The following is a 12,484-nucleotide window of genomic DNA, read 5'->3' as shown; positions in this document are numbered from 1 at the left end:
TCAGAATTCTGTATAATCCTATGTGCAGATAGTGATATTAAAATACATTTGAGTGATGTTATTTTCTTATTACGGATACAAGTACGCAATTAAAAAAACACACTTTCATACTTGTAATGGCGTGATGACCACGCATGCGCAGTTTAGCCGAACGGCCTGCAACGCCTCTCTCTCATGAGACTTACTAGAGAAGAGTGGTTAGTTAGTAGGTAGTAGCGAAGTAACGAAGGAAACGTGCTGTATGTCAGCTTGGATGCAAAATACGCAGTTATACTTGTGTGTTAATCGTTTGTACTTATTATTTTATTTGTGTGTTAATAAAGTTTTGTGCCATTAAAATGGCTGGTTTATGCAATGCCCACATTACGATACATCTACGGTAGGAATTAAATACATATCCAGAATCTACACGCCTAAGAAGAAGGATATGACAGTGGTGCCAGAACAGGAGGATATGTCATTCTGCAAAGTTCATGGATAAATGCGTAAGTGAGTCTTCAGAAAGGTAAGAAATTTGTTCAATTTATTTTGTGGTAAAGTGGAATTCAAGGTTACAAAAATGGCGGAAGAGCTAACGAAATCTAAGAAAGAACGGAAAGTTATTCGTTCAGCCATTACTAAAGTAACAAATGCTATTGAATCATTAATTGCAGCCGGTAACCTTGATGACCTTGAAGAATCACTGGAAATTTTAAAAGCTATTTCTTTGAGAGCGTCAGATAAAAAAATTAAAACTTGACTGATGTTAATGACATTGAAACCGAAATCGAAAGTACCTTGGAATACGAAGAAAAGATTGCAAAATGGAGCTTTAGAGGCACAAAATTATTGAAAGAAAAAGAAATAGCAATAATTCGCTAGTTTCTAATGGTTCTTCTAATGATAGTAACAATTTATCTATTTTTGGTGTCGATAAAAGTTCTGATTATAATGTTAAATTGCCAAAGATTATGATTGATAAATTTTATGGGAATGCTGAAATGTGGCAGACATTTTACAATTCTTTGGACACGGCAATAAATCAAAACAAAAAACTATCTAAAGTGGATAAGTTTAATTACTTGCTTAGCCTGTCAGGCAGTGCAGCTTTAAAAACAATAGAAGGCTTTTCTTTATCTCCAGAAAACTATGACGAAGCTTTTAAAATTATGGTCGAAAAGATCTCCTTATTAATTCTTACATGCATAAACTTTTAAATTTACGGCCTGTCCAATATTCTAATGACATTAATTTTTTGAGGGAATTGTATGATACCTGCAACGTACAAGTAAGGTCACTAAATTCAATAGGGGTCAAGACCGAATCGTATGGAAATTTACTATACCCTTTGTTAATGAAATGCATACCTCAGGATATAACGCTTGATTTTGCTCGTCAAAACGCAGATGAGGAAACTTTTAATGTCGACAACCTCATGAAATTTCTAAAACAGGAAATTGAAAGTCGCGAACGAACTTCATTAAATTTATTTTATTCCAAGAGTCACGCTAATTCTCTTGGAAGGCATTCACAACCAAATGAAAAGCGAAACAACTTCCACACTCGGAATTCATTCAATGCAAACAAATTTGGCGCCAGCTATTCCCCTAATGTAAGCAAAATTGCAGTTGTTCGAACTTTCCCTTGCTTATTTTGCGAAAGCGAAAATCATGCTTCGGAAAAATGCGTTATGTCTCCGGAAGAAAGGAAAAAGAGTTTAAGGGATTCTAATCAGTGCTTTCTTTGTTTCAAAAGGAACTGTAGAACAAAAAATTTCCCTTCTCAATTAAAATGTTCAAAATGTAATTCTAGGTATCATAATATATTGTTGCATGAAGATAAGGAAAGGGTTGCTAAAGAAGAAATTAAGAATAATTCTAACGCCGTAACTGCAAAGATTTCTTCTAAATATTTTACTGTGAATCAAGAAGTTAAAGAATTAATAGATGACTTGCCAACCGTTAAACTTATATGTGATGGTAAATTAATTAATGCAGTAGCAGATACAGGCACACAGTTAACCGTTGTCAAGGCCGACATTGTACCAGAAAAATACCGTACACCACATGGAAGTGTTATCCTCATGTCAGCTTTCGGACAAGCTTTAAAAGCTCCTCTCATTAACCTACCTTTAGTAATGTATTCTGAAAATGATAAATTTATGTCACCTATTTTTATAACATGTGCAATGGTGGGTAAGTTATGTAATGATTTACTCTTGTCATTAAGTGCTTTTAATGAGTTAAGGGGAGACGATAAAAGAAAGTTTAATTTTGAATGTAGAAATGTAAACATTACTACTGATAGTTTCAGTGAAATGCCTTTTCATGAAAGTGAAAATTTTGATGAAATACTTAACCATGATAGAGAAAACCTAATTAATGAAAAATGTAATGAAACTGTTAAGAAGATAATAGAATGTTGCGCTCTTGTATATGAAGATACAGGTAAGGATGATTCCAAAGGTAGCACGAGACACGATCAATGTGTTTCGGATTCAGAACTGTTTCGAGTACAACAAATGAATGACCCATCTTTAAAAACATGCTGCAAAATGTTAAGAACGGAAGTAATAACTTTATTGTTATTGACAACTTTTTGTATCATAAAGTTCTAGAAGAAAGAGTTTACCAGTTAGTCATTCCTAAAGAAAGAAGAAAACAAATTTTGGACTTAGCTCATTCTAGCTTATGGAGAAGTCACCTGCGAACCAAAAAGACAGCCGAACGTTTGAGATATTCGTTCTATTGGCCTGAAATTAAGAAAGATGTAAATGAATACTGCAGTGCTTGTACTTCTTGTCAACTTCAAGCGAAAAAGCGTCCCTTTGATGAAGTTCCAATTACGCCAGTAATACGTCCTAAAGAACCATTCCAGGTAATTAATGTGGGTATCATAGGACCTGTAGAGCCAAGTTGTAGAGGTTACAAATATGTTCTGTGTGCTGTTGATCAATGTACAAGGTGGCCCGAAGCGATGCCATTGAAGAATTTGAATGCCAAAGCAACATGCGATGCATTGTTGCAAATCTTTTCACCCACAGGAATTCCTCAGATTGTTGCTTCAGATCAAAGAACTAATTTTACTGCTTCGTTGACTCAAGAGCTTTTGAAAAGGATCGGATCATCGCCAAGGTTCTCGACTCCTTATCATCCAAGTTCAAATGGCCTGGTAGAAAGATTTAATGCTGTTTTAAAGGGAATGATACATCATACCATTAGAGAACATTCCAAAGATTGGGAGAAACATCTACCGTATTTACTTTGGGCTTATTGAGAAGTTCCTAATGCTACGACTGGTGTTAGTCCGTTCCAAATGTTTTATGGAAGACGTTCTAATGGCCCTTTGTCTATTTTGAAAACATCATAGACTAATGAAACTCCTGTTCCTCATGGACAGTTAAGTTCAGTTACCGATTATCTGAATGATTTGAAGACGAAATTGGAAAAAGCTGCTGAATACGCAGGACTTACAGATGTTGGAAAGCAACAAGCTTATGCATTCTACTGTAACTGAAAGACTCGTCATAAAAAATTCAAGGAAGGTGACAGGGTTATAGTTTTAATCCCTGATAGCCAAAACAAAGTTTATGCCAGATGGACGGGACCTGCTACGATCATAAAAAAGCATACTGATTATAGTTACATAGTACAAATGCCTGACAATTCATCAAAGCACGTTCACGCAAACAAGATACGAGAGTTCAATACCGCTGTGAATAATGTCGGTGTGATATATGATACAGATATTGATTTCGGCGAAGTTGAAAACGTTCCAAGAATTGTTCCACGGAAAGCAAAAGAACACTATTCTAATGAAGAATGTGATTTTACGCACCTTGAACCGCATAAGAAGAAAGAACTTATGGAAATTTTAAGAAGGCATAAGAACCTAAAAACTGGTATTCCGAAAATCGCCAATGTGAGAGAACACAGCATCAAACTGAAACCTAGAAGTAGGCCAAGAAAGCAGAAACCGTATCATATACCTGAAGTTCTAAAACACAAAGTTGATCGACAAATAGATAAGCTTTTACAGCTAAAGCTAATCGTTGAATCAGAAAGTGAATATCTGCATCCAGTAGTTTATGTGTTAACAAAATGGAATGGTAACATTATGTGTAGACTAAAAGACTATGCTGAAGTTATTGATGATGTGACTTAAAATGACATTTTTTTTTTTTTTTTTGGAGCTAAAATGCTAAACTTTTTTTTTTTCCTAATGTTATGTAGTAGGTTTAAAGATTTAGCCAGGGTTTGCTAAAGTATTATGTTTAATTTTAAACGATTGATTTGTATTGTCTCGTTTATATAATAACTGCTTATATGATTATGATTATGTGAAGGATTTAAGTTTGAAAAGTTAATTGAATGTTACATCCTTTTAAATTAATAGGATTACTGAATTTATGTTGAAGTAATTTTAATTTAAAATGGTAAAAATTGGTTAATTAAGTTCGAAAATTTCATGAATGTTATTTTATTTTTTTTCAAGAAATGTTTATATATGTGGATTTGACAGGTCATTAAAAGATGCAATCAAATCTTTTCGAGGGGAGGTATCATGCCGTGATGACCACGCATGCGCAGTTTAGCCGAACGGCCTGCAACGCCTCTCTCTCATGAGACTTACTAGAGAAGAGTGGTTAGTTAGTAGGTAGTAGCGAAGTAACGAAGGAAACATGCTGTATGTCAGCTTGGATGCAAAATACGCAGTTATACTTGTGTGTTAATCATTTGTACTTATTATTTTATTTGTGTGTTAATAAAGTTTTATGCCATTAAAATGGCTGGTTTATGCAATGCCCACATTACGATACGTCTACGGTAGGAATTAAATACATATCCAGAATCTAGGTAACCATCCACTGTACGTTGCAATCTGAAAATTCCCTGAATCCCCTTTATTTCTGTAAAAATCACCAAGAGGGTTGCGCTAATTCACTTTAATTATATTATTTAAAATTTCCATCAGTGATTTATAATTATTCTTCAAAAATATTTAAATAGCAATAAATTATTGATTAACAGATGGCCTACCTTTCTGGCAAATCTTCTGGTACACATAATTCATTAGAAAATTTCTGAAAAGCTTGAATAGGCTTATCATTTTCTTTGATCACATTCTGTAACACTGTGAACATGATCTCACTTGCTTCACAGGCATAAACTCTCTTTGCACCAGCATCGTATGCCATCATGCTAATAAAATAAATTGAAGAAATTACATTTTTTGAGATATGATACACAAATAAACACAGTTTCCCAAAATTTAAACAAATGAAATATTATTTTGCATTTAAGATCAACAGAATAAACCGTATCTTTAATTATTATCTGATTCCACATAGTTTTTAAAGTACCAGTTCCAAATGAACAAATCTGTTTGGATAACATGGTATTAGATATCTTTTTAATGAAGAATATAAATACAATTACTTTTAGAAAATGCAACAGAGCAATAAATTTATGAAAGAACAAAAGTGACAAACAAAACTCCAAATTGGATTTCAGCTTTTTTGATCAAACCATATATGGAAAGCAAGAACCTCCTCTCCTTCAAAAATATTTTTAAACTGATAATTTTCCCTAATTAAAATAAATTTTCATAAAATGCATTAATAAAAGTTATTATTAAAATATTACTTCATCAGTAGAAAAGCTAGCACCATAAACTGATGACTTATCAATGCATCAATCACTGACACTGCTGTAGTAAGCCACCTTTATAATACTTTGTTTTCCTTGCAAAACAAAACTCAAATATTTACAGCCTGACATGTAAAATAAATTACTAAAATGAAACAAATGCTGGAATTTCTTATGTTAAATTATAAGGATAGTTTTTTATGTACTCATGTATTATCTTGTCGATGGTTTAAGTTGGATGCTTTCAAGCCGTCAAAGTTGGTGGAGATCCCGCCAAAGTTGCAGCAATCATTCCTGTGGAATTTTGAAGGTATTGATGTCATTTAATTTAATATTCAACACGCTTTGTTTTTAAATTCCTTAAGAAGGCTTTCATTAATCTCTGTTTTGTTAGACCCTCTGATTTCACCTGAAGCTCTGTTTAGTATGCTATGAACACAAATATCCATCAGGTGCTTATTCCAATCTATTATTGTTTTGTCAGCCATATTCAGCTGGCCATATTGCAAACATTAATAAACACTCTTGTACGGTAAAATGCCAAAACCTTGAGAATAATCCACTGGTTCCTGTTCTGTGGAAGGCAGGTTTCGAATTTTAATCACGCTTTCAAAATTCAAGAAAAAAATACAGCAATAACAGCTAATTTATATCCTTATTTACAAAAACAAAAGGTTTATTATCGTGAATCACCAGGTTGCATAAAGCGAAAGTGCAGATCTTACAAATCAGTTATGTCACTTTTATAATCATTAAAGGTAAATCACAGTGCTTGGCAATAGTTGCACAATTGACAGGATAATATACAAGTACTGGTTTTTATATTAGCAAACATTACACTAACCTCAGTATGCCAGTGCCTGCTCCTATATCTAGAACACAATTATGGCCCTCTTTAACAGCTTTCCTTATTGCCCGTTCATAAACTGTATTACGTTCTATGTCATTTAACATAACAAAGTGCCATCGCTCAACCAGGGCATTCTTCAGATTTTCCATGCAGTACAATGATGGTGTGAAAAAGGGATTTGCTTGGTATGACTTCACAAAATAAGATAAAGCACATTCAACAAATCCCAACCTAAAAGAAAAAAAAAAAAAAAAAGTTTTAAAAACTACACTCATTTTTCTTAAATTATTTTTTAAATAAGGCATGCGCATAAATATAGAAAAATACTTTAAATACTTCCAGTATAAAAATTAATAACTAAGAATATATGATAAATTTCAGTCAGTTCTGCACAATATATATATATATTGGTTAACAAATATGCAATAATCATAGATCAATGATTATATAAAGGCCATTAGCATATCATTCATCATTACACATTTACACTGCTATACTCATAGTTATCATGCATTTGCATTACTGTGCTTGCTCACTAACATTAGGAAATTGCACAGCAACTCACCACAGATCCATTTTCAAATGGTAAATCAAAAGTCTTTAATTCGGACTCGTCGGGACTTCGGCGATTCCGGATTATCGGTTTTTTCGGATTATAGATCATCATTTTAAATCTGGTAAGATGGCATGCAGAAATTATGAAATTAAAAATATGAAACCGTAATTTACGAAATAAAGAGCAATTTATGATCTAAAGGGTATCAAAATTAAAAAAAAAAAAAAAAAAAAAAAGCTTAATATTTATTTGTTTACTTTATTAAACATTTCTTTCAACGCACGCATGCGTAAAGCATACATTACGCATAGTCGAAATTAGAAAATTGCAACCAGAAAACTATTTGATGTGTATTCATGACATTTATAATGACGATGAATTTGATTTAAATCGTACCAAAGACGGAGTACATCGAGATGAAATACTACATTTAGTAAAGAATTATAAGCCGAATAAAATAAAAACATCTGCCCTGAAGATAAGGATAGTGCTGACAGATCAACTTCAGTTCATTGCGCACCACGACGTCCACAATCCCCCCAGAGCAGTGTGAAATTGATAAACAGATTTCGGAATGATTGGAGAAACAAATCACCTCTCTGTCACTTTCTTCATGCCTTTATCCATTTTTTTGCAGCAATTCCACTTTTTGTTTAATGGACATCAGAACATGCTTTCGCTTTGACACCGAAGCATGCTTTCACCTTTGACAGCTCCAGAATTGGAAACTCTTTTTGACATAATTGAAAGTTTAAGCTTACTTGTTAAAAAATTGCTCTAACAGTCTGCAAAAAATAATAAGCCAGATCCAATTAAAAGATTAAGGAACAACGCAATCTGCAACATTAACTGAAATAGATCATTTTAGCTTAGCTTATACCGTCTGTTATACATTAAACGCGCATACGTAAACATATTACGCGCATGCATAAACGTATTACGCGCATGCCTAAAGGTATTACATATGCGCAGAAAGTTTGTAGCTTTCAGGTCCGGAGTATAGATTATTCCAGATTAAAGACTTTTGACTGTATATAATTGTCTACAATTAAGTCAAGCAGAATGAGCAAAAATTTAGCAATGTACATAAACAGATACCTAACTCATTTTAACTGCCTGTACAGTTCACTATAAAATATCTACAAAAATTTCTTACAGCAATGACATAACTATTTTAAATTACTTGTCACGGTGAATAAGCAGACTGAAGTTACTCATATAATTATTATATATGAAGACATACGAATTATATGTCAAGAAATGATGGAATTATATTATTCTCATATTATTCCAAAAACGATTTGAAAATTGTCAAAAATAAGGGGGTAGAAAAAGAATGTTCTGAAAATGTACATAAAAAGAGTAAAAATGATGCTGATAAGTAATAGATACCTTTCCTAATTTCTAAAACAGTTACATTAAATTTTCATTCACTTTTGAAAATGTATGATAATTACATTTTATAATAATTAACATTAGTGGGCATTTTAAAGAAGTAAATATAACATTTATTGTGGTTTACAAAACCTATTACACTAGACAATGCTCATTTTTTCTATATTTTATAATGAACAAAATTGGTGATATGAGCTGAAAAAATTTAGTGTTTGGAAAAACATAACTGAAATAAACACAGTTAGTACCGTAAGAACATAGAAAGAAAGTTCAACCGATATCGCAAAGACTTTCACATTTGAACTCCTTTAAATTTAATTCATGTTTGATTTTGAAAAGTCCGTCATTGGGTGTTCCTTGTAGCTTGTTGTTGTTCCTCAGCTCATTATTATGATTCAACACTAGATTTTATTATTGAGCCTTTGGCTCACGTGCTTGATGGCAACTGTTTTCATTAAACCTTAAGCAGATATGAAGCAATTATTTCCACAAAGTTTTCATACAAGAAAACTGATCTGATTGAACTACCCTATTTGATTATAACATGGAATTCTGTGCAGACAGAGCCCAGAGAATTCTCAATACAAAGCAAAATGATTAAGGACCTTTTTAATAATTTCCTTCGTGTTAGCAATAAGTGATATACCCAAATGTATTTCTTTCATAGACTCTCACAAACCTGGTGTAGACCATGTGCAGTATGCACCATATGATTGAGGTTGAGATACTTGACTATCATTTGCTAGAAAACCAAAAGACATAGCATGCCTTTTGCTCACCACAAGTCTGACTTTCTCATAATATATGCCTTCCAGCAACAGCATTACAAGAAACACTGAAGGACTACATTACTGTACAGGTATTTGTCTTGTCATGTTGATACATTTTCAGGAGTATGGTTTTTCACTCGTTCATGAAACAACAAAAATACCAATATATTAAAAGTGCATTTTTTTAACTCATCAGTAGTTTCATTCAACATAAGTCCTACTTCATACTTTCTGGCCACGTATTTTATTTCCTTAACCCTCAGCTGGAGGGGCTGGCATATGGTACAATTTTAGAGGGGCAGTGTATGAAGTATGCCAGGTCGTTTTTCGAGCCTCTGCTTCGTGTTTGAAACTATTTAATATTATATATGAAATTAATAAGGTGATTCATCATAGTAAAAATGATATAAGAAAAAAAATAACAGAAAAATCAGTAAAGATGGAAATTATTAATTTTTAATTAATTCAAAAAATGGAATGCACTGGAAACGTAATTTAAAGTTTATATAGTATTCTGTATTATTTTCTATATGAAAATTATAAGATCACAAATCAAATTTACAAATTATAAATATTCCGTAAAGAAAAGTTCAGTAAGTAATAAATTTTACAAATGAAAAAAACCTTTTGCTACTTTAATCCTCTTCAGATTGTCCCTGTTCACTGCAGCAGGGTTTGCAAAGTTGCACTGTCTTGCCCAGATGATTTTTGCAGGTAAACTTAGAACACTCAGAACATTTTATGGTAGTGTAATTATTCTTCATTCTACCGCACTCAGCGCAGCATCCTTTGATTGTTTTTGCAGGTGGTTCCTCTTCCCTTTCGGCCATCTTGTCCACTTCTTTGTTACCAGCCTTCTAATAATAGCTTTGGAATGTGACAAGAGAAACCGCATTTTCTAATGATTTTGAAGATGAGGTTTCATCAAAGATGTACCTAGATTTTTGAAAAAATATCTTCTAAACTTGATGGTTGCATCAGGTTTGGTAAAGTTCAAGAGCACTCGCAAATTTATGCACGCTACGTTTAGCAGTGCAAAAAATATTGCCATTGTCCATTTCTTAGTTTTTCGGGCAATAGCGAAATTACTACAAAGTTGGTCTACGGTGTCAACTCCGCCTTTACATTTGTTATAATCCAGGATTATGTGAGGTTTATTTATTTCCTGGTCAATTTTGTCATCATCGTGTAAAGTACAGTCAAAAGTCTTTAATCCGGACTCGCCGGGACTTCAGCGATTCGGGATTATCAGTTTTTCCGGATTATAGATCATCAGTTTAAATCTGGTAAGATGGCATGCAGAAATTATAAAATTAAAAATATGAAACCGTAATTTATAAAATAATGAGCAATTATGATCTAAAGGGTATCAAAATTTACAAAAAAAAAGTTCATATTTATTTGTTTACTTTACTAAACATTTTTTTTCATGCGTAAAGCATACATTACGCATAGTCAAAATTAGAAAATTGCAACCAGAAAACTATTTGATGTGTATTCGTGATATTTATAATGACGATGAATTTGATTTAAATCATATCAAAGGAGTGCATTGAGATGAAATACTACATTTAGTAAAGAAGTATAAGCCGAATAAAATAAAAACATCTGCCTGAAGATAAGGATAGTGCCTACAGATCAACTTCCAGTTCATTGCACGCTGCAACAATGTCTGAATCAGACATTGCAAAAAGAAAAAAAAAACTTTTTGGCATAAAATTTAAATAAGAACCAAAACTAAATGCTAAATGTGTAAAAACAAAACTTTCATTCCCAGCATGTGTCTTTGTGTAGCTGAGCAGCTGAACATGCCTACGCCTTACCCTGACTGAAATCAGTGAAAAAGTAGGAACAATAATGTCATCTATTATGAAAATATTGAATTTTAAGTCTTAAATGAATATATGTGAAAACGAATTCAGTTCAGGCTTTACGAAACAGAAACACTAAATTTTCTTCTGCCCAAAGTCAGTTTGGGCATCACAAATACTGCACACAGTAGTTGCTTGGACTGGACTTGGGCAGCAGTGGCAAGGGGTTAAAATACAGAAAAGATTATGGCTTCAAGTCGGATTTTGAATTCACATGGTGGAGGTTAAAAAGAAAAAACACTTTATTTACGCAAAATATGAAACGCTACTAAAGAATATTTTTAATTTTTAATATCAACATACCATTTTTACTGGATTTAAAGTAATGATCCACAATATGAAAGCTGCGAAGTCCTGAAGATTCTGGATCTCGGACTTGGTACTTGTTGGCACCTGAATGTCTGTTATACGAAAACTTTCTCCTCTACCATTGTTGCCTAGCAACGAATCCTGGTGTAACATGTATACGTCAATATCATTTGCTTTTTGTAATTCTTTTTTTATTAACTTGTTTGATGAAAAATTTTGTTGCTTGGATTTTTGAATGGCTGTTAATTGAGTGGTTAATTTTCAAATAGAATAAAAGATGGATTTAAAAGAAAATTAGTTTCGTTTTTTCGTAGCTACAGTCCAAAACAGTGGTCCTTAATAGCCGGAATGGAAATGGCTAAATAAATTGTTGCTTCGAACAATAAAAGCAATAAAAACATTAGTTTGATGATGTATTAAAAACGAAAATGGCTAATGCAGATGATGAACTGAACAGTAGAGATAATTCTACAGTATTGTTATTAGATGAAAAACTAAAAGTGCTAAATCGACGTCATGGAAACTTTAAAACTAGGATTACAAAATTGGAAACTTTTTTTGAAAGATTCAAATTTGAATGTTGACAAGATGCGCCTTCAAATTAAATTGGATATGGTTTCAGACATATCTCAGATCGAATTGTTGCAACTGAAATATTATGATGTCATTGATGATGAAAATTTATCAAGTGTAGATTTAGAATTTGAAGAAATGGAAGACCGTTTAGAAGAAATAAAGTTAAGCTTACAAACATTAGTATTAAATTCAGATTTAGTTGATAAATCTTTAACAAATAATATTAAGGTTCCTAATTCTGTCTCTATTAAGTTACCTGATTTAAGGTTACCAGAATTTCACGGTTGTATTGAGAACTGGAGTAATTTAAAAAAACAATTTGATAGTTTGATTACAAATAACTCTTCTTTAAATGCTATTCAAAAATTGTTCTCTGAGTTCTGCATTAAAAGGAGACACAAAAGTTGTAGAAACTTCAGAAGACAGTTTCCAATCTTTATTTGAGGTTTTAATTGATAGAAATGAAAATAAATGGTTGATTGTTGATTCTCATATTATGAATATTTTAAATTTTGAGATAATACATGTTG

The 12,484-nt window shown here is 32.5% G+C and overlaps 1 protein-coding gene across 6 annotated transcripts in view; it reads right to left on the bottom strand.

Annotated features, from left to right (window-relative positions):
• LOC118202056 (protein arginine N-methyltransferase 9-like) overlaps positions 1–12,484 on the bottom strand; it is a 69,714-nt gene that overhangs the window by 44,893 nt on the left and 12,337 nt on the right. For 5 of the 6 annotated variants that reach the window (XM_085820530.1, XM_085820533.1, XM_085820532.1 and 2 more), the window contains exons 4-5: positions 6,472–6,708; positions 5,019–5,180 (exon numbers count right to left, since the gene is read on the bottom strand). In XM_085820530.1, coding sequence (XP_085676656.1) covers positions 5,019–5,180; positions 6,472–6,708 — 399 coding nt within the window. Of the gene's footprint in view, positions 1–5,018; positions 5,181–6,471; positions 6,709–9,822; positions 10,523–12,484 lie in introns of those variants that run through there. The other variant, XM_085820534.1, reaches the window with a different exon arrangement.

The sequence above is a fragment of the Stegodyphus dumicola genome, chromosome 7 (assembly GCF_044657685.1).
Source record: "Stegodyphus dumicola isolate Sdum_Otavi_A_Nest chromosome 7, ASM4465768v1".
In the NCBI taxonomy this organism is placed as follows: domain Eukaryota; kingdom Metazoa; phylum Arthropoda; class Arachnida; order Araneae; family Eresidae; genus Stegodyphus; species Stegodyphus dumicola.
This window is presented reverse-complemented; position numbering and strand designations above follow the sequence as displayed.